Genomic DNA, 21,671 nt, shown 5'->3' with positions numbered 1-21,671 from the left:
GGCCCCGGGCCACAGCTCCTGGTCCACCCCTCCTTCCAACCCTCCCGGCCACACACCGTAGCTCCACACATCGCTCTGGTGGGTGAACCGCCGGCGGAGAATGGACTCCAGCGCCATCCACTTGATGGGCACCTGGGAGAGCAAAGAGGTCCTCAAACTAGGTGTGGTGGGGAGATGGCTGTTCTTAAGAGTTCTCCCAGGGGCCAGACCCCACCCCACCTTGCCTCACTCTGCTCCCTCCTCTAACCTTGCCCCCATCCGCGTGGTACTCGGTCTCGTCAATGTCCAGCAACCGAGCCAGCCCGAAGTCTGTAATCTTGACATGGTTGGGACTCTTGACCAGCACGTTCCGGGCAGCCAGGTCCCTGTGCACGAGCCGAACGTCCTCCAAGTAGCTCATCCCCTGCGATCAGAGGCATCTATGTGGACCACACTCTGGCTGTATTCTCCCAGAAAACCTCCCCATCCTAGCCCTGTGTGGAGACAGAGGCTTGCCCCCAAGGACACCCGCAGAGCCCAGGCCCCCTAAGTACATACCTTGGCGATCTGCACACACCAGTTCAGCAGGTCCTGGGAGCCTAGGCGTCCGCGGTGCTCTCGGACATGGTCTAAGAGGCAGCCGTAGGGCATGAGCTGTGTTACCAGCTGCACCGTGGATGTCAGGCAGATGCCCAGAAGGCGGGACACATATGGGGAGCCCACGCCAGCCATCACATATGCTTCCTGGGGGCAAGGTACGCACTGAGAGGGTGTGGGAGACCACAACCCTCCAACCACCACACACCCCTCTTTGAGGGCCGAGGCATCACTGGGGACCCTCACTCAATCCAACCCCGTCCGTCACAAACCAGAACCATGGCCCACAGGCAGAAGGTTAAAAGTCGAGGTTTGGGGGACCAAAGTGTCTCCTCAAACCCCAGTGAAGAGAGAGAGACCAGAGCCCAGACCTGCACCCTGGGATTCCCTCCTATACTCCCGGCTGGAGAGGGTGGAGGGACTCACATCCAAGATTTCTTTGTTGGCTTTGGGAGATGTGTTTTCCCTCAACACTTTGATGGCCACTGGGATTTTCACATTTTCCCCATCAGGGATCCAGATGCCCTGGGCAGAGAGAGGAGGGTGTGAGCAGGAAGAGGACACACCAGATGCAATCTGTAGTCATCCAGAAGGTTCTTACTTGTGCTCCGAATGCCCTCCCCACCCTGGGGCCAACCCCATGATTTAGCCCCTCTCTCCACTCCCTTCCCCCTTGTTCCAGCCTCCAATCCACCGAACAGCACCAACCCCCTGCTCTCCGCTGCCTTCCCCACAGAAGGCTTGGCCACACCCTGACGCATCCTCTGGGACCGCCCCTGACCTTGTAGACTGTGCCAAAAGCTCCGGATCCAAGCACCTTCACCTTCCTCAGCTCTGTCTCTTTCAGGATCCGCATCTGAGCCTGGTTGGGCATCGCTCCGCTAGGCGTCAGCGGCTCCACCAGCTGGGGTGAGGGGGGCAGCGCGTCAGTGAGAGAGGCTGGGCGGCAGACCCCAACCCAACAGGGAGGCCCTCAGACTGCCTCACCTCGGTTTCCTGCAGCAGCCTCCGCATCGTGTACTTCCGGATCTTCTGCCGCCTTCGCTTGATTAGGATGCCGAGGACCAGCCCCACGACCACAGCCAGCAGAATGCCCACCACAGCAGCAATGATGGATGTCACGGGGCTGGGGGCGGGAGCCAGGGTTAGGGAGTGGGGACCAGGCTGGGCCATGAAGGGATGAAGGAGAGGCGTGCAGGTCACTGGTGTTTAGAAAGGGAAGTTGGGGGGGGGGGGGCGCCTGGATGGCTCAGGTCATGATCTCAGGGTCCTGGAATCAAGCCCCCTGTCGGGCTCCAAGCTCAGTGGGGAGTCAGCTTGTTCCTCTACCCCTCCCCCGCTCATTCTCTCTCTCTCTCTCTCTCTCTCTCTCTCTCAAATAAATAAATGAAAATCTTAAAAAAAAAGGGGGGGGAGGGGGAGTTGGAAGGGCGACCCATGGACTCCATACTCTTTTTCTTACTCAAAAACCTCCCTTGGCTCCAACCACCTTGCTGGACACTGAGAGCTCTCTTTAACCCCATCTCCAAACTCTGTGCCTTCCCATGGCTCTGGCCTAGGACTCTGAAACTTCCTGACAAAAAACACCAGGGAGCTGGTTAATGTACACAAGTCTGGAGCCCCATTGCTGGCAACTCTGACGGTGGTATGGGGTGGGGCCCAGGAATGCGCACCCAGTGATTCTGATGTTTGAGCCAAATTTTTCACCCATAGGTCATGATTTTCCACACCTCCCGGCCTTGGTGCATTCCGTTACTTCTGCCTGGACCACCATTTCTCCATGGGGTCATCGTTCAAGACTCAGCTCATCCTGGGATAGATGAAGCTCCTGGGAATTGACCCCACATCATCGCCTTCCTTGCCCCCCTCCCTTGCTTGGCCAAAGCCTGGTACGTCACAGACCTCTGGTGAATACTTGTTTCACGGACAGATTGCCGCAGACACACTCCAATCTGTTTTTGTCCCCAGAGTCTTTCCCAAAGCTCCCCACTGCCCAGAAATCAAGTCCAACCCTGTGGCCCAGTAGTGAGGGAGGGTCTGTGCCCTAACCTGACTCGGACTTCACCCCTTTCTCCTTTCTCTGTGCTCACTCAATGGCCCACCGCACCAGAACCTTCGAACAAACACAGCCTAGGTTTTCCTGACCCCTCCCCCACCGTGCCACCTGGCTGCTTTCTCCCTAATGCCCTGTTTCAGGGCCTGGCTCAAATGCCACCTCCTCCTTGAAGCCTCCCGCCACCCGGTTAAGACTTCATCATTCGCTCCAGTGCAGCTGTACTCTCTTCTCAATCTACCTTTTGTCCCAGGGGGTTGAACGCTGCCTGCGTCCCTTACAAGACATCTAGCTACTCAAGGGTGAGGAGGTACTGGGGGAGGGTCTTCGCCATCTTTTCCTGTTCTCCACCTCCTAAGCATCCTAAGGAGGTCCTCCATCCACTTGCTGAAGCAAACTGAAAGGGGAATCAACAGTGGAAGCCTCGGCTGGGAAGGGACAGGTGTCATCTCAGGAGACCGCCCCCCCTCCTCCCCCGCAGCAGTGACTACCCAGGGGCCAGTAGGGGGCTGAGGGGCAGCATAGGGTGTGTCCCGGGGACCGGGCTGACCTGGCTCTCTGCTCGGCAGGGCAGCCCCTCTCGTCTAGGTCCGCACAGCTGCAGGAGAGAGAGTCTCATCAGCAAGGCTGGGAACCACCTCCAGGGCTCACTCCAGCCTCACAACCATCCCGAGATGGGTGTGGCTGGGTTATTACCCCGCTTGACAAAGGCAGACACTGTACTCAAGGTCAGCAGTGCTGCTTCTACCACCCCCAAGGGGATTCCTTCTCTGGCCTTGAACTCGCATTTCCTGCTCCCCTCCACCTCCCTGTGGTAGGTAGGAACTGCGGGGCACTCAAAGGAGCATCAAGTCCAAAAGCTCAGCCACTTCCTCTGCGAAAGAATGCCAGGGTAGTAAACTGGCCCAACTTCTGCAGAGGACGGTTTGGCAATACCTAGTGAATCATGTCTGTGACCCGGCAGTTCCACCTGTCAGGATATACCCTAAATATGCCAACACCTGTATGCCAGGGGGCTTGCACAAGATGCTCACTTGTACATGGAGCTCAAGTGCAATAAGCTGCAATAGAAAGGAAAAGAAAAAAGAGAAAGAAAAAGAAAAAAAAAAGAGAGAAAATCAATATCCCTCAAACAGGGACATAGTTAAATAATACTACATCTGTGCTGCAGATGGAGTAGTTAAAAAAAATAGGAGGTAGATCCTTGTGCATTCACAAGAATGGACCCCAAGATACATAAACTGAGAAGCAAAGTACAGAACAGTGTGTAGAGCATGATCCCATTTGCATTAACAAATGCATGCACACAAACCTGACTGTATATGAGATGAAATATAAAATTGCTGTTTCTCGACCATTTCTGACCTACAAAAACAGCAATCTTACAGGACTCAACCTAATATAAATGTAATATATGTCTATGTAAATGTGTAGAGAAAAGCCTGGAAGGATGCACATACCAAAGTGAATCTGATGGTCCTCCCCAAGGGAATGGAACAAAAGGGCACATTTGCTTTGCAATATTTATAGTTTTATATTGCTGAAAATGTTCATCATAAGGATGTATTTCATGTGTCTCGTGTAATTAAAGACAACTAAATGAAAAAAAAAAGAATAGGGTAGATCACCATGTTAGGACATGGAAAAACATTGCAAGATTCTGTTAAGTGAAAAAAAAGCAGGGGCACCTAGGTGGCTCAGTGGGTTAAGCGTCTGCCTTTGGCTCAGGTCATGATCCCGGGGTCCTGGGATCGAGCCCCACACTGGGCTCCCTGCTCAGTGGGGAGCCTGCTTCTCCCTCTCCCTCTGCCCCTGCCCCCCCTTCCTGCGTGTGCTATCCCTCTCTGTCTCAAGAATAAAAATAAATAAAATCTTAAAAAAAGAAAAAGAAAGCAATTTGCAAACAATATGTGTGGTCTATGATCCCATTTTAGTAAAAAAAAAATATATGTTAGAATGTGCACAGATAAAAACAATTAGAGAATAATATATATATTAACATATAGTTTATATATTATAATAACATATATGTTAGAATGTGCAAAAGTAATTATATATATTTAAACACATTTTACGTTATAATAATATGTTAGCATGTGCACAGGTAAAAAGTGGAGAAAAAATATTACAAATTATTAACAGTGGGGATAGAACTGTTAACGACATTCATTTATATTTCATGTTTTCATTAAAAAAAATTTTTTTTAAAGATTTATTTATTTATTTATTTGAGAGAGAGAGAATGAGAGACAGCACGAGAGGGAAGAGGGTCAGAGGGAGAAGCAGACCCCCCGCTGAGCAGGGAGCCCGATGCGGGACTCGATCCCGGGACTCCAGGATCATGACCTGAGCCGAAGGCAGTCGCTTAACCGACTGAGCCACCCAGGCGCCCCTAAAAAATTTTTAACAAGGGCGCCTGGGTGGCTCAGTCGGTTAAACGTCTGCCTTCGGCTCAGGTCACAATCTCCAGGTCCTGGGATCGAGTCCCACATCGGGTTCCTGGCTCAGCAGGCAGTCTGCTTTTCCCTCTGCCTCTCACCCATGCTCCTGCTCTCTCTCTGTCTCTCTGTCTCTCTGTCTCTCAAATGAATAAAATCTTAAAAAAAATTTTTTTTAACAACACGTGTTACTTTGAGGATCAGAAAAAAGCAGAAACAAAACTAAGAGACTCAGGATAAGCAAAGGCAGAGTTATCCCCCTTTTATAGTAAGAGCCCCAGAAAGGCTCCGGGACAAAGCTCTCCTTCCCGCAGAAAAGGCCGTCAACTCACGAGTGGGTGCAGTTGATGGGACACGGCTGGCACGTGCCCTCCTCATCTGCGAACTTCCAAATGGGCATGAAGGAGAGGTCGGGTTTCACACCACTGGGGCAGCGAGCCACGCAGAAGGGAGGGTCCTTGTAGTGGGCACAGGCCACACACTGGTCAGCCTCCTGGGAGGGGAGGAAGGGTTTGTAGGGGGCTGGTACCGACACCCCCAGGGCAGCAGGATCCGGCCCGTGTGTCCCCTTGGGGCTTCTCACGGCCACTCAACAGCACGTGCCACCCCCACTCCTGGGACAGCCCAGACCTGCTGGGTCTCCCGCCCCAGGTCCCAGGTCCCAAGGAACCAGAAGTATTACTTAAGATACAACAGCAAGTAATAGTAACTAATATGTAGCAAACCTTTCTTGTGCTTGGGCACTGCACCAAACCCTATTTTAAGTTCATGCTTACTACCTTCCAATGAGGTAGCTCCTCATGAGATTCGTTTTACAAATGAGCAAACCAAGGTTGCAAGCAGGGCCTGGATTTGAATCCAGATAGTCTTGATGCCTAAGCGCATAGGTCTGACCACCTTGGCACAGCGACAGCCAAGCACACAGGCCCCCCTGGGCCCCTTGCATAGTCCGAAGGGTCACGGGGTCCACCACACAACTCCTGCAGTCCCCAGCGTCCCCAGCCTACTTCCACCCTCCCGCCATCCAGGTCTGAACTTGGAACCCTCTCCTGAGACAGTCCACCAGACTTGGCCTTGCTTCCCTCCTGCCCTCGCTGCCCTCCAACCAGCTCGAGCCCACCGGCAACTCACCGCCCCAAAGCAGGTCACTGAGCCGTTCTGGGGCCGACACTCGGAGTGACACGGCAGACAGTACCTGTCCTTCACATATTCCCGGGGTAGCCTGATGGAGGGGGTGGCTGATGAGGGTGGGGGGGTCTGGAAGGAGCCCCTGTGCCCTCTCCCTGGCCGCCCCCCTGCCCCGCCCCGCATACCCCTGCAGTACTCGGCATTCCTCCACGCACTCCTGGCCCCGAAGGAATTGGCTGCAGTTGACGCACTGGGTGGGCCCCGGACCCCAGCAGTGCCCATGGGCGCACAGCGGGTAGCAGGCCAGGCCCTCGCCCACTGCAGTCAGTGAGGAGGAAGGGGTCAGAGGGGCCACTCAAGGGAGGTTCCAGGTCCAAGTGACCCAGGGGAGGAGGCTGGGGGGGGTGGCGGCCGTGGCCCAGAGCAGTGGGCACAGGTGCTGGGCAATGCAGGGGAAAACAAAGAGCTGAAGTTCCAGGGCCAGAGAGGAAAGGGAAGGCAGGGACGCCAAGGCAGTGTGGCAGGACCCAGCCAGAAGCCATGCCCAGAGGTCAAGCCAGCCAGAGCTGTGTCAGGAATGGGGCAGCAGGGACGGGCAGTCTGTATGAATCTGAGATTGCTGCCGCTAGGCCACCCCGGGGACCCCTGCGTGCTGGCAGATGGGGAGCGTGCGGTGCCGGGCTCCCTGTCTTACCACACTCGGCCTCCGGCCGGTTGGCACTGTGCAGCAGGGCCTGGTGGGGGTTCCGGAAGAGCTGGTCCCAGGGCACCGTGTGTATGAAGCAGAGGCGGGCGTTGCGGTGGATGAGGGCCAGCCCACTGCCCAGTTCCCGCAGTGAGCGCAGCCCCAGCCAGCTGATGCCCAGCCCTTGCAGGGTCAGCGAGTAGGCGCCGCTGTGGGAGGAGTGCTCGGCTGTACCACGGACCCTCCCTCGTGGGCAAGGGCTGCCCTCACCTTCCTCCCGTCCCCAGCACACTCGGCAAGCTCCCGTGGGAACATCAGTGCTGGGGTCCCCGGGGAACAGGAGTGCCCACCACACCCAAAGCCTCTCCTCGGGGCCCCCCTTTCCTGGTGCTCACTCATGCAGAACTCGTCCCCGGATGACTCGCAGGTTCTGGAAGACACTGAGGTTAGGCAGGCTGTCTGGCCACGCTGAGATATACAGGTAACCTGCAGGGACAGGGGGAGGCTAGGGGTGTGGGCACAGGAGGAGGACCCCCAACCCCATTGGAGCAGGATGCAGAGCGGCAAAGCCCACCTGTGAGCTCCTCCAGAGCCTCAAACACTCTGAGCTGCTCAGGCTGGAGGGGGGCAGTGTTGGAGGCTGGGTCTCTAGAAGGAGGATTAGGAGAAGAGTTAGCAGGGCCAGGAAGGGGAGGGGGGGTGCATGACCCCAAGAGCTGGCCCAGCCACCCTTCCCCACCCCCCTCCATTAATGACTTCACTTAAACCCTTTGCCCATCAAGGCCGGCTGTTTTCATCCTGAGTTTCAAAGCCCAGGCCCTAGTTTGGCAGGGTCTGTCAAAACAGTATTTATATCCTTTGATCTAGAAATCCTACTTCTAGGAATGTGGCCTAGACAGACATTGGCTCCTGTTCCCAGAGACACGTACAGCACAGAACTGTCTGTAAGAGCGAAAACTGAAAACCACCTAGACATCCATCAGTATAGGGGGGCTGTTAAATATAAACCCCATCTACCCTGACTATAGATGAAAACTAACATTTGAAGAGCACTTAAAAAAAAGGGGGGGGGTACTCAGTATCTGCCAGGCACTGTTCTAAGAGGGTATGAATATTATTAACTCATTCAAACGTTATAACCACCTTATGAGGTGCCCCCGTTCTACAGGCAGGTCACGTGATTAGAAAATGGGGGAGCCAGGTTTCAAGCCCAGGCCGCCTGGCTCCTGAGCCTGGGCTCTTAGCCGCTCTTAGCTGCACCTGCCCTACAGCTGTTGAAAGCACAAGGCAGCGCGACACGAAGTGCCATGACCAGCTCTCCAGGGCAAGAGGTAGACAAGGCTCACGATGAGCTCCCGCTTTAAGTCAAGCTCCTCAACAAAATTACTAAAGCTAGGTTTCTCTGTGCGTGTCCATGTACGTAGAAATGGTCCAGGAGAACCCACACGAGCTGTAAGCAGTGGTTTCCTCTGGAAAGAGGAATAGAACTGCAGAAAAGGTTAAAGGGAATTTTTTCTCTTTTTTTAATATGTATTTTTATTGAAGTCTAATCCACATACAATAAAATGCAATTTTAATGTACACTTTGAGAAGTTTTGACAAATGCATTCCCTCATGTATCCATGACCCCAAATGATACACAGAACATTGCCATCACCCCAGAAATTTTATTTTGTGTCCCTTTCCAGCCTTCCGCCCCCAACTCCAGGGACAACCACTGTTCTGATTTCTATCACCACAGAGTGGTTTTGCCTGTTCTAGAGCCTCAGGTGAAGGGAACCATGCCATGTGGCCAATCTCCTGCCTGGCCTATTTCGTGGAACATAATGTTTTTGAGCCTCATCCATGTTGTCATGTCTATCAATAAGTAGTTTGTTTCTTTTTATCACTGAGAATTCCATTGTATAGATATACCACCATCTATTTACTCCTTCACCTACTGATATACATTTGCATTATTTCCAGCTATTATGGGGGCTATTATGAATAAAGCCACTATGAATTCAAGGAGAATTTTACTTTGTCTGGATGGTTTGACTTCCATACAAGTGCACATTCGTGAAGAACACATCACTGATGAAAACAACCCCCCGCCCAGTCCCCACACCCTCTGGTCTCCCACTTGCTTCTTTTGCATTTCTGGCCTCCCGCCTCTGTCTCCCAGCATCCCCCAGAGACGCTGCCACTTCTGGGCCGGAGTCGGTGACCGTCCTGATGCTCCGCAGACCATTGTGCCCACCCTTCACTCCGCATAGCCTTACCCCTCAAAGCTCTCTGGCAGAAACGCCAGGCTCCCAAAGACCTTCTTGCAGCCGGCAAACTCTTGGATGTTGGCGCTGGTGACCGCCCTCACCTCCCGCAGGTGCTCCATGCCCAGGCCGTAGCACACTGTGGGGAGGGGCAGGCAGTGAAGGGGCCATCTCAGCCCCCACATGGAGCACCAGGGCCTCAACTTCTGGGGCCCTCTCCACACCCCCGAGGTTTAGAGAAGACACCAGCATCTTCTAGCTCTACCAGCCCCCACATGCCCACTCACACACTGACAAGAGATATGGGGGAACGTGTGGGGCTGATCCAGGGAGGGCCAGGACAGACAGTGGAAGGGAAGGACCCCCAGCAGGGTCTGAAGAGGGACGGGACAGCGGGCTAGGCCGAGCTGGGTGTGCAGAGGGACAGGAAGGGCAGCCTGGCTCAGGGTGTGGCCAGCAGTTACCTCGGGCACAGGGCTTGCTGCATTTCTCACACCGCTGTGTTCCGTCCTCAGCCGTCACCTCTTGGTTGTTCAGGGGACAGACCAGGGTGCAGGAGCCCACGTCCGTAGATAGGTAGTTGTCTGAGGAGATGGAGACCGTGGGTCCATGTGCCCTGGCCCTTCATGCCACACCAAGAGCCATGTCACCGTGCCCACAGTACAACAGTATCGATCAATACTGAAACGCCCTTACTTGACATTCATTTACGCCTCACAACAACCCTATGTGATGGGCAGTGAGACTCCCATTTTGCCAAGAGGGAACCAAAGCAGTTTTATGTAAATTACTCAAGGTCATTGTGCTATTAAGTGGAGAAGCCAGGAGTTGAGCATAGTCTGTCTCTGCATTTTGAACTCTGACCTACCACGGGGAGGATAGGACCAGAACCCGAGAGCCCACTCCTATCTCCCATGACAGGAAGAAACAGGGCCCCACGTCCAAGGTCAGTTCCCAAATGCACATCATAAAGAGGGGAGCTGTTAAATAAAATTCTGATCAATCTAGACTACTGAATAAAAATTAGCATTTATTTAAGAGTGCTTAGTACGTGCCAGGCACTGTTGTAAGAGCTTTACAAATATTAACTCATTCAGGGGCGCCTGGGTGGCTCAGTCGGTTAAGCGTCCGACTCTTGATTTCTGCTCAGGTCATGATCTCAGGGTCCTGAGATTGGCCTGTACCGGGATCCGTGCTCAGCGGGGAGTCTGCTTGAGATTCTCTCCCTCTGCCCCTCCCCTTGCTCTCTCTCTCTCTCTAAAAATAAATAAATCTTTTAAAAATATATGAACTCATGGGGCGCCTGGGTGGCTCAGTCATTAAGCGTCTGCCTTCGGCTCAGGTCATGATCCCAGGGTCCTGGGATCGAGCCCCACATCGGGCTCCCTGCTCCGCAGGAAGCCTGCTTCTCCCTCACTCACTCCCCCTGCTTGTGTTCCCTCTCTCGCTGTATCTCTCTCTGTCAAATAAATACATAAAATGTTTTAAAAAAAAAAAATGAACTCATTCAAACGTTATAACCACCTTATGAGGTGCCCCCATTTTACAGATGAGAACATGAAGACACAGCAGGCAGGTCACATGACTAGAAAATGGGGGAGCCAGGTTTCAAGCCCAGGCCTCCTGGCTCCTGAGCCTGGGCTCTCAGCGGCTGCTCCCAGCTGCCCCTGCTCGCCTCCCTGGCACTCACATGGACAGGCGGTCACACAGCTGGCCCCGAAGGTGTATCGGCCCTCGGGGTTGGGCATGGATTCGAAGGTGTCCGTGTTGTAGGTGACCAGGGCTGGGCAGTGCAGCTCACAGATACCACTGTGGTTGAAGTGAAGGCAGGCCTGGGGGGCGACGAGGGGGACAGGGACAGGCAGCTGGTGGTCACCGGGCTGTTCTTCCCTGGGGTGCAAGGGGCAACAGGGCCGTAGCAGGTGGGGGGCCCCCTCCCCTCGAGCCCACCCTGGGGCCCCACGGGGCACATACCAGGCAGTCCGAGTGCTTGGGGCCCGTGCAACCCGCTGCACACTGCTCGTGGCAGCAGTCAGTGGGCTTCGGGCCCTTGCAGCGGGCACAGCCTCCGGCACAGACCGTTCGCGTCACTGTCACACAAGGGGCAGGATGAGGCCGGGGCGGTCGCCCAGGCACCAGACCCTCCCCGGCCTCACTCTTCTGCCACGACCTCCCGCTGCAGGGAAGACACTGAGGCCTGGTAACCCCCGCCCCCGCCCCGTGCCCCCTTTATTCCACTCGGGCCCCCTGCCCCCAGATTCTGGGCCTCCCTGAGACTCACAGCTCTGACAGTCCCCAGAACTTGCTCCCCAGCAGTGGGGGTCTTTACAAGCTGGAGAACAGGGTGGGCCTGGGGAGAGAAAGAGAGGGTCTTTCCAGGAGGCAGAATGCACGGTGAGGGAGAGACTCGGCAGGAACAGAGGACTCTAGGCGCAATCTGGAAGCAGAGGGAGGCAGGACGGAGGGCCACAGAGATGAGGAGACACGGAGAGACTTGGCAGGGGAGGAATGGGGGAGAAAGAGGAAATGGGCAGTGTTAGGGCAAGGGTGGGGAATGGGGGCGGTGTACGCCAGGAGTTTGGGGTCGCCGGGCTGCCCGAGAAAGAGAGGAAGTGGCAGGCAGGGAGTGGCATGGCTTACAGGCCCGAGAGCGGTTGGTGTCTATCAGCATGAGCGCAAGCTGGTTGTTCTTGTGGAAGATGTCCTTCCACAAAATCGTGTCCTGGTGGCAGAGCTGTGGGTTCCGCTGAATCAAGACCCCTCCCTTCAGGATCTCTGTGGGGTGAGTAATAATCAGCGCCTTCCTTTCCTGCCTGGCACCTTCTGCCCTCCCATGGGAACCCCTGACTTTAGAGGGGAGCAGGCCTCGTAAATCTGCCCCAGTTTCCCCGAGGATTAGAGAAGACACCAGCATCTTCTAGCTCTACCAGCCCCCTCCCCCCCCCCCCCCATGAACAACCTGGGATCCAGGGAGGGGTGAGTCGTCCGTGACCCGGTCCAGATGTCCATGCCCCTCTCCGGTCCTCCCATCTCTACACCCTGTGCACACTGCTTCGTGGTTAAAAGAGACTCTGGAGTCTGAAAACCAGCCTCACCACTAACTAGCTATGTAACCTTGAGCAAGTCACTCATCCTCTGTAAACCTTTTACAGTTTTCTCATCTGGAAAAAGAGCATAACATTGGTGCTTCCTTGCAAGATGATAGCACCATGAGGGGATCCTGTGTGCAAAGTAACCAGCCACAGAGTCTGGGATACTGTCAGCTCCGGGGCTACCACATACAGTTACACAGGTTGTTCACTGCAGATGGGTATTCGAACAAGAAGTGGAGAAACCCCAGCCTGTATCCTCATTATCAAACTGTGCAGGCTCGTACAAGCTGTGACTTCCTGGGAAGAAGGGAAACCTTTTTCTGATCTTCACCATGGCACCTTCCCTAGCTCCACCTGCACCTGTCCTGAAGGGATATGAGTTCTAATTCACATGAAGCCTCCCATGGCTAGAGGTGGCCCTTGCCAGCTCCCAAGAGTGAGAAAGTGTCGGTGACAGTGATGACCACCTGTGAGGCCTCGAAGCTGCAGCTCCCGCAGCCCTCCTGGGGCAGCCCCTGCCTCAGAGGCGCCCCCCTCGGGCGGCTCTCCATTGTCCAGCACGGCCAGGGCGTAGTTGTCCTCAAAGAGCTGGGTGCCTCGCACGATTCGGAGCCTCTGCAGCGGGACCTGTCTCACTTGGCTGTGAGCAATGAGCACGTAGCCCTGCACCTCCTGGATATCCTGGGAGGGAAGAGGGTCAGGTGGGGCTGAGGCAGGCCTGGGCCCTGGAACACTACCAAGGCCTTCTTGGGGTTACCAAGGGCTTGGGGATCTGCGGCCAAGTCCCCGTCCACTGAGAAGTCCAGCTCTCTCGGGCATAAAGTAGAGATCAAGGCCCCTCTCCACCTCCTCAAGCCAGATTCTTGTAGGGTGAAGACAGATAACCACTCTGTGAACTGAGAGCAAGCGCCCCACCCTCTCTGCATCTCAGCTTCCTCGGCCATGAAAGGAAAGACCCCGCATCATGCACGTGGCCCCACTCCAGGCCACGGTGACCACAACCCAGCAGGCTGGATCCCGCTCTCTCCCCTGCTCATGACCCTTTCACACACATTTCCCATTTGATGGTTTCCCAGAGGAGAGTCAAAGTGTGCTTATTGCTTCCAAAGCCAAGGGCCGAGACCACATTCACAGGCCTTGTCAGTAGCAGAACGGGATCTAGAACCCACATCTCTCAGCTGCCCGCTCGCCACCCCAGGCAGGACAGGGACAGCGGCTGGGGTAGGGGGACAGGGGGAGGGGATCATGCTGGCAAGAGAGCAAAAAAATTTAGCACAGAAACAGGGGCATCCACCCCGCGATGTCCGTGGCCCGCCACGTCACACAGAGGGAGTCAACTGGTCTTGCAGTAGAATAGACAGGGGGCAGACATCAGAAAGGACGTCCCAGGGCGCCTGGGTGGCTCAGACGGTTAAGCGCCTGCCTTCGGCTCAGGTCATGATCCCAGGGTCCTGGGATCGAGTCCCGCATCGGGCTCCCTGCTCCTTGGGAGACTGCCTCTCCCTCTGCTTCTCTCTCTCTCTCTCTCTCTCTGTCTCTCATGAATAAATAAATAAAATCTTTAAAAAAAAAAAAGAAAGGACGTCCCAGTTGAGGAACCACAAGAGAGGAAAGGGAGGGCACCCTCTTCTCCCACCCACTTGTGGGCATAGGGCTCCGCTCAGCTGGAGGCCGGGCCTGGCTGGGTCACCCAGGGGCCTCACCTGCAGGAAGGACAGGCTGGCATTGGCAGGCAGGTAGGTGAGCTCCAGGTTACCCTGCACCACTTGACAGGCCTGGTAGAGGTGACGGAGCATATCCAGGTGCGTCTCGGGACTGGCTGGGAGCCGCAGCTTCATGTCTGTGCCGGTACACACTGGTGGGAGGGAGGGCATGGGTCAGAGGGCACTGCCCAGGGAGCTTCTCCAACCTGGCGCCTCCTCCACAACCCCCCACCCCCAAAGAGTCGTGCCATCTCGGACCCCTCTTCCCATGTCCCTTGCACCTGCAAGAGGCACAACAGCAAAAGAAGGTTTGCAAGTTGGGGAAGAGGAGGGATAACCAAGGAGAGGCCCCTTCTAACTTGGCCCATCCTGAGCATCCAGAGGGGGCCCCATTGTGCCAGCCCTGGGGAGCTTGCCCGCCTGATCCAGGGTGTTGGCTGGCAAAGAAAGCCTCCCTTTGTCCCAAAGGCCCGACTCATGGCCAAGGGGTAAAAATCCCCCAAGAGAGGCCATGATGAATCATGAATCTTCTGGATACCCCCTGCCCCTCTCCCAAGCAAACAAACTCAGGGCATTCTCCCCACCCCATTCCAATACCACCCACATGCCAACCGCTTGGCAAGGGATATCCACCCCCACAATGCCACCCAGAAAGTAGGGAAGGAGGGTCGGCTAGAGTCATAGCTGGGGCATGGGGACCCCTAGGGGCCTGGTCACCACAGGGACCTCTGGAATTCCCCTAGGCAGAAAAAAAGGAGCATCAGACCCCAACAATGGGCATCTGGACCCGGGCTACGGATCCTGGGCCAGAGCGATGCCTCCTCTAAGGGCTCCGATGCTGGTACTTCACCCCGGCCTCCTCCTCAGGGCAGGGCTCCAGAACCAGCTGGCAGAATCTGTGCCACGAAACGCCTGCCACAAGGGCACCACGTCAGCCCTGCGTACCTGCCCGGCGCCGGCCATCAGCCAAGGGACATCGAGATGAACGGCCTCCCCAGCCCACCTGCACCCCAGCACAATGTCCCTGAGACCGGAAGGGCCTACGAAGCCCAGGGACATAAGAAGGGGTACGCCACCCCCAGTGAGGGGCTACTGTGGACAGCCACTGGCACTGTGCCTGCCAGCAGGGGGGAGATTAAAGTGCCCAGTTGAACTCGTTTTTCTGCTCTGGTGAGAAGATGAATCACCTGGCGCGTCTTGCCCAGGAGGGTGTGCCGGGCGGAGGGGGGTGGCGGGTGGAGGGCGCCCCCAGAGACACAGGCCCACAGGTGCTGCACCACCTCGATTTCCTCTGGGCCGCCACCCCACCTCCCACAGCCTACAGGGGGACAGCAGTGGCTGACTCCAAGGTCTGACACCAGGGCTCCTGCTCTCCCAGCAACTTGGAGCCTGAAGTCCAATCCTAGGGGTGGGGGGGTAACAAGAGATACCCTCTGCCTCCAGAACGCTGGGCAAAGGCTGGTGGGGCAAGCCCCTCGGGTTCCTGCCTGGGCCAATGGGCCATGAGCTGACAGCCTCCCAGTAAAAGCCAGAGTGGTCTCTTTTCCCACCCCTTTGGACAGATAGGGAAGGAAGCAAAGAGGGAGGAAGGAGAGGGCCCAGAAATAGAATTCAAGGGTCCCCCCCCCCAGACTCCCAAGAGAAACAGGAGCTGGGGGTGGCAGGCCAGGACCAAAATAACGCCCGCTGCTAGGGCCTCCTGCAGCCTCGGCAGCCTCAGCTGCTTTGTAGGCACAGCTGTCTTTAGGCCCAGACCCCAAAGCTCTAGCCCAAGCCCGGGACAGGGACAGGCAGAGCTGGGGGAGAGGCTGTCTCCACCCCCTGTGGCCCTCTGCCACCTCTGAGGGACACCAGCTGCGGCAACCAGGCAATAGGAAAACATCAACAATGGGAACACCGAGGGCAGCCACATTAACTGAGCACCTACTGTCTGTGGCCAGGCTGTCCGGGTGGAGCCTCCTAACGTCCTCCAGAGGCTGGGACTGCAACCTCTGTCTTGCAAAGGAAGCCGAGGCCGACAGGGCTAATTCTCCTGAGATCATAAAGCTCATAAGAGATAGAGGCAGGATTTGAACTTGAGTCTATCTGACTTTAGATCCTACATTCTTAACTGGACACGGACAAATTCCCCCCACGCCCGGTGCAAAGGGAAATACACACCAGGTCTATTGATGTCACTGATAAACATACAGGTTCTGGGCAGGGCAGGGTGGCTGGGCTGAGCTGAGGACCAGAAAGAGCGGTAGCCCCGCCCCACTAGTGAGTTTGTTTGTGGCTGATTTCAGTCTAAGATTCTTTAAGTGTTTGCAACAGGTGGTCAAATTGGTTCGGAGACCTACTCTCCCAGGGAGCTGGAGGCTTGCGGGAAAATTCCCCCACCAAGCTGACATGAAGCCAAGAAGGGCCTCTTGACACCTCCCCTACCTCTCCACCTCTGTCCCCTTCACCATGAAGCTCAGCCCCTCCCACCCACTTCCCTTCTCCTCACCAGTCTCCTCCTCTCCAGTCCTCACCAGTCCCCATATCCACCCAGCCTCCACTGATTTTCGGGGCGGGGGGTTGGAAGTCCTGTTCTACACAGGAGGGCTCTGGGTCTCCAGGACACCTGACTTTCAGGAGCCCCAACCTCCAGCTCTCTGGCTCAGCACTATGAGGCAGGACCAGCCCAACACCAGGTAAGAGTTTGCTGGAAGGATGGATGGATAGATGGATGAGTGAAATCCATTCAAGAACTCCCAGACCAAAAGGGACCAGTTGAAGTAGTGGTGTCCATCCCTCTGCTCAAAGGCTGTTCAGGGTCCTTCATACCCCTCTGGCTGAACTTCAGTTCGGCCCCCGCTCTGGGGGTGCTCTCAAGAGGGTTCCTTCCTCCCCACCAGACTTCAGCCCCAGATGCTTCCCTTGCTCATCAGCAAGAAATACTTCCTTTGGTTTCCATGAACACTTCCTGCACCCCCAAAACTCACCTCCCCCAGACCCAAAGGGTAAGGGCCCATTCTAGGGATGCCCAGAACTCAGCCACCACACACACCTGGTGTATCAAGGCCAATATCAGACGAGGGCCTAGGCTCAGGGTCATTAAACCAGAACCCTAGCCGGGCTGCTCCTGTGTGACCTTGAGCAAGTCCCTGGACCTCTGGGGCAGAGTCCATATCGGATTCATCTCTATGCCCAGCAGTGCCTGTGACTTTGTAGGCACTCTCAGTATTAATGACCTGAACTTGGCTGAAAGGATGGGATAATAAAACAATAATAACTCTTACTCTCTGCAGAGAAGTTAAATGACAGTTAAATGAGATAATCAAAAAGCAGTCTGTAAATACGACAAGGCTTTGTAAACAGAACTGAGGCAACACAAACATTGGCTATAGTAATTCTCCCACTCCTGAAGAGCACACACCCCTCGTCCTGTGTGGGCTCTCTTCTCAGGGGTGGGGAAGAAAGGTGGCCCCAGCAAGAAATGGAGGTGTCACCCCAGAGGGTCTTCCGACAGGGAGACAGTGTGGGGGGATCTCTTTCCAGATCATTTCAGCACCCAGGGGCAGGCACAACTGCCTGGGCCCTCCTCCAGCCCCCCACCGCAGCCCCCTACTGGCTCCTCATGCTTCTACTCCAGCTGTCTCCCTCACCCACAGCCCTGCAGCCCCCCTGGCTTCTGCCCTGTCCCTGCTCTCAGTGCCTGCAGGGCACGAGAGGAAAGCAGTCATGGGCTGGACAGGGAGGGAGAGGACCTCGGTGGGCCCGGCTCACTCCCCTTTCTATAGCCTAGATAAAGGAGATCACTCACCCAAATTAGAGTAGCACCTCTACCCCAGTCTGGCTACCTGGCTGCCCCTGAGGCTTTGCTCACCTCATTTCTGTTGAATAGGATAAGACTTCAACCAACTCTTAATGCCTCCTCATTACACATTATTATTGGGTCTAGACATATTTGGGTCACTAGGAAGCCTTGGATAAGTCACTTCACTTCTTTGAACCGTGTGTACCCACTTCACTGGATTGTTGCAGAGATTAAATGAAACCGTCCATGGAAAAGAACCTGGCATATGGGAAGCACATCACACAATTTTTTTTTTTTACGTTAAGGCAAGATAAGTCATATAGCAGGAGTATGGGTAATTCCAAACCATGAGAAAATAAAAGATGCCTTTGTATTTGGAATGTGATGTATTTTCTCTTTTTGCATTTCATTCTAGCTTTTCAACTGTTTTTTTTTTTTTTCCCTTGAACATTAAAATGAAGTTACTTTCCCCAAGTATAGTAAAAAGGAAGCTGCTGGAAGAATCGTCTGGGAATGAAAATATGAGCTCTGCAAGATAAGAAGTAGGTGTTTGCTGCACTTGACAAAACTTTGACCTCTAAGAACGGATCCTAGGGGCACCTGGGTGGCTCATTCGGTTAAGTGGCTGACTCTTGATTTTGGCTCAGGTCATGATCTCAGGGTCCTGGGATCGAGCCCCCACATGGGGCTTGGCACTCAGCGGGGAGTCTGCTTGAGATTCTCCCTCTCCCTCTGCCCCTCCCCCTACCTCCCCCCTCTTTCTCTAAAATAAATAAATAAATCTTTAGGAATGGATCCTGGCAAAATCCTGACCTTCTGGGTCCTCTCCGTCTCCTCTTTCTCCCAAATTCCCGCCCTAGCCCTCAGCCCTGGGATACAACAGGGGTGCTGGAGGCAGCTGGGTGGGGCGCTTCCATTGCAACCATTTTCTACCTGACACGCCCAACATCTGTCTTTGCACCCAGCAGTGCCCATGGAAGGGTGAGATCCACCTGAGGAGGCCCTAGTCGTCAGTGGGAGAACTGAGCCCTTGGATCCCAGCACTGTAGCAACCCAGGCCACCTCCACCTGCTCAATGCGCAGGCCCAGGTGAGGGAGGCAGCAGCTCGCTCTCACAGTGCAGCCCGGCCTCAGCCATCTCAGCAGAAGGTCAGGGCTGAGAAACAGGGAGAAGGATGGGCTCCCAGGAAAGTGGAGCCTCCTTCCTCAGAGAGAAGGCGTGGGGCCACCTCCCGCTGTTTACAGCAGATCTGGCCCAGCACCTTGAGCGAGTTCCTTGAGAGGGCAGAGTTCAGCGAAGTCCCCGAGCCAGCAGGGAGACTGCTGTTTGGCAACACAAAGCCCAGACACACACACAGGCCACACAACCCAGGAACACCCTGGCATAGACGTCCCTCAGATAACCCAGCAATGCTCAGACGGAGGGGCCCTCGGGCAACACACAGGAGGACACCCACCCCTTCTCCCGACTCCCTGACCAACGGAGACCACCCACTACTCCCAGGACACTCTCATTTTGTCTTCCCCGCAACCCAGGGATGCAGGCAGCGGTGTCCGCCATTGTCCAAGGTAGACTGATACAGTGATTTCGAACGTGTGGTTGGGGGGATCGCAGCGTCTGGGATCCAGTCTTGGACCCACCACTTCCTTGATGCTATTTAGCCTCTTTAAGCTCAGGTTTTCACCTGGAAATGGGAATACTAGTAGGACTCCTCTTGTAGGGTTGGTGTGAGGATTTAAAGGAGGGAATGCATGCAAACCACCATGCACCGTGCCTGTCCCAGAGTATATTTCCAGCCCACGTTAGCTTTAATTGTCAGTGCATCTAGATGGGCAAGTGGGGCTTAACCCACACTGCCTCCACCACTACGCTTCCCCACACACAGCATGAAGGGAAAGGCAGGACAACCCACCCCCCGCTTACCCGCATCTGGCCCTATTTCTTTAGCTTTCCTTCTCCACCCCACCCCCCACAACTGCCCAGGAATCCCTCGCTTGAAACTCTGGTACTCTGTGCCCCAGACCAGGAGACCCACCACCACCCCTCCGTGGCCCACGCTCTCCAAAAGTCACAAAGCGCACAGTCCCTGAGCTGGCCCTAAAGAAACTTGCTCAAAACAAACGTCTCCCCCTCCCCCCACCTCAGACTCCAGCATGAGGCAACTCTGCAGTCGGACCGGCCACTCTCTCCCGCCCGGCTCTGGCCGGACAGGTTGTTCCCCACCCCCCCGCCCCGCACACACACACCCCGATCCTGCCTGAAGCTGGAGGAACTAAACTCTACCGGCTGCGGGGAGGGGGGCGGGGGGAGGGGCAGAGGGACCCCCCGAGGAATCCAGCCCAGTCCAGTCTGGAGGCGGAGGCTGCCAACTGGAAAGGCTTTGAGAAAGTTTGGAGGGGCTCAAGAAAGGGGAGAAAACACACACACACACACACACACACACATCCCACGCAGTACTCTGAGGGCAAACTTTCTGAACAATTTCAGATAACTTTTGTGACAAGTTCTCAGAGCCGTCGCGGAGTCCGGAAAGCGCCAGTCTCTTGACTGGGACAGCTAGAGCCGCTTGGGCGTCCTCGCCCCCTGCCCCACCTTCCTTTGGCCCCCTCCCTGCCGAGGCCGGCGGCCGGGCGCGCCGGGAGCGTCCGAAACTGCGGATCGGGAAGCTCGTGTGGCCCCCTCTGCCCCCGCCTGCCCGGGGACTTGGGCGGGGAGGGGGGGGCGCCGGGCTGCAGGGTCGCGTCGCTGCTCCGCGCCCTCCCCACGCCAGACCCACCTTGGGTGCCCGCGGCTCCGGAGGGCAGGAGGGCGAGGAGGAGCCCCCAGCGGCACCAGGCCGCCAGCTCCATGGTGCTCACTGCGGCTCCGGCCCCATGGCTCGGGCTGGACCGGGCTGCGAAGGGGCCGGGCGGCTTGCCTCGGGGCTCTGCTTGGCTCTCGGGGCACGACGCAGGGGACTCTCAGCTCCACAACTTCATTCTTGTACTTCCTCAAGGCAGCCCTCCTCCTCCACCTCCTCCGCCTCCCGTGATTGGGAGCGAGCGCGCTCACGGCTCGCCCCCCCCACCCCCTCCACCGCATTCCAGCGAGTCCCTGGGAGTGGCAACTCCCAGCTTCACTTTCTCCCTCGGCGCGCAGGCCTGGGGTGCGCCCCTCCCGGCGCCCGGACGCCGGGGTTGCCTGCGCGCTTCTCACGCGTTCCCACGGAGAACCCTAAGGCAGGGGACGGCGATCGCCACCCCCCAACACACCCACACCGGGGGGGGGGGAGAGTCTGGGGCAAATGCTTCAGGCTGCCATCCTTAACGTTCCTTTAAGTCGCAGGTTTTACCGTAGATGTTCCCGGCAAGACGTTTGCATGATACGCCTATTTTTTAAAGTATCAAATAATGGTTCTCCCACCACATCCTCAAATCAAATTGATAGTAGAGGAGGTGGGTGGGGTGCGCTCAACTCGTGGCTTCCGGGACTCCCTGGCATACCTTCTCGAATCTTTTAGGTATCTTTTCCAGTCTGAAAAGCACAGTTTTAATTACGGGGGTCTACACGTTTGGAGGAGAGTCAAATCGGAGGCTCATCCATCTCAATCTTTCGGAGAACATTCCTCTGTTGGGTTTAGGGGGGGACACTCAGCACCCAATTCATCCAAAGTTCCTTTCCTGTCCCTTGCTTTTTACTAGCGTGTTCAATTCCGCCTCCCCACTTGGCATTTTCCATCTGGAGCCCCCCTCTCCGCCTTCTTAAGGTCCAGTGGCGGATGGAGTGGGGGTGACAGAAGGAAGGTGTGTTTCCGTTGGAAATTACAACCAAAAATGCATGGGACATACTTAACACATTATTCGTTTTGTTGTTGTTGTTGTTGTTTTTAAGATTTTATTTATTTTTTGACAGAGAGAGACACAGTGAGAGAGGGAACACAAGCAGGGAGAGTGGGAGAGGGAGAAGCAGGCTCTCTGCTGAGCAGG

At 55.7% G+C, this 21,671-nt stretch overlaps 1 protein-coding gene across 20 annotated transcripts in view; it reads right to left on the bottom strand.

The window, feature by feature from the left end:
* The window catches only part of ERBB2 (erb-b2 receptor tyrosine kinase 2), a 23,933-nt gene extending 3,214 nt beyond the window's left edge, over positions 1-20,719 (bottom strand). For 2 of the 20 annotated variants that reach the window (XM_021704418.1, XM_044921558.1), the window contains exons 1-22: positions 20,483-20,719; positions 13,925-14,076; positions 12,689-12,902; positions 11,770-11,904; positions 11,411-11,479; positions 11,104-11,219; positions 10,820-10,961; positions 9,594-9,713; positions 9,142-9,268; positions 7,455-7,528; positions 7,276-7,366; positions 6,890-7,089; positions 6,381-6,513; positions 6,199-6,289; positions 5,400-5,560; positions 3,180-3,227; positions 1,564-1,702; positions 1,358-1,480; positions 1,003-1,101; positions 538-723; positions 248-403; positions 57-132 (exon numbers count right to left, since the gene is read on the bottom strand). In XM_021704418.1, the coding sequence (XP_021560093.1) occupies positions 57-132; positions 248-403; positions 538-723; positions 1,003-1,101; positions 1,358-1,480; positions 1,564-1,702; positions 3,180-3,227; positions 5,400-5,560; positions 6,199-6,289; positions 6,381-6,513; positions 6,890-7,089; positions 7,276-7,366; positions 7,455-7,528; positions 9,142-9,268; positions 9,594-9,713; positions 10,820-10,961; positions 11,104-11,219; positions 11,411-11,479; positions 11,770-11,904; positions 12,689-12,902; positions 13,925-14,076; positions 20,483-20,555 (2,725 nt within the window). In that variant the 5' untranslated portion in view covers positions 20,556-20,719. Of the gene's footprint in view, positions 1-56; positions 133-247; positions 404-537; positions 724-1,002; positions 1,102-1,357; positions 1,481-1,563; positions 1,703-3,179; positions 3,228-5,399; positions 5,561-6,123; positions 6,290-6,380; positions 6,550-6,889; positions 7,108-7,272; positions 7,367-7,454; positions 7,529-9,141; positions 9,269-9,593; positions 9,714-10,819; positions 10,962-11,103; positions 11,220-11,410; positions 11,480-11,769; positions 11,977-12,685; positions 12,903-13,924; positions 14,077-20,482 lie in introns of all 20 variants that reach the window. The other 18 variants (XM_044921547.1, XM_044921550.1, XM_044921549.1 and 15 more) reach the window with 18 other exon arrangements.
* Positions 20,720-21,671: the final 952 nt, after the last annotated feature.

Source organism: Neomonachus schauinslandi, chromosome 15 (assembly GCF_002201575.2).
Source record: "Neomonachus schauinslandi chromosome 15, ASM220157v2, whole genome shotgun sequence".
Classification (NCBI taxonomy): domain Eukaryota; kingdom Metazoa; phylum Chordata; class Mammalia; order Carnivora; family Phocidae; genus Neomonachus; species Neomonachus schauinslandi.
Note: the sequence above shows the minus strand (reverse complement) of the source record. Positions and strands in the feature narration are given on the sequence as shown.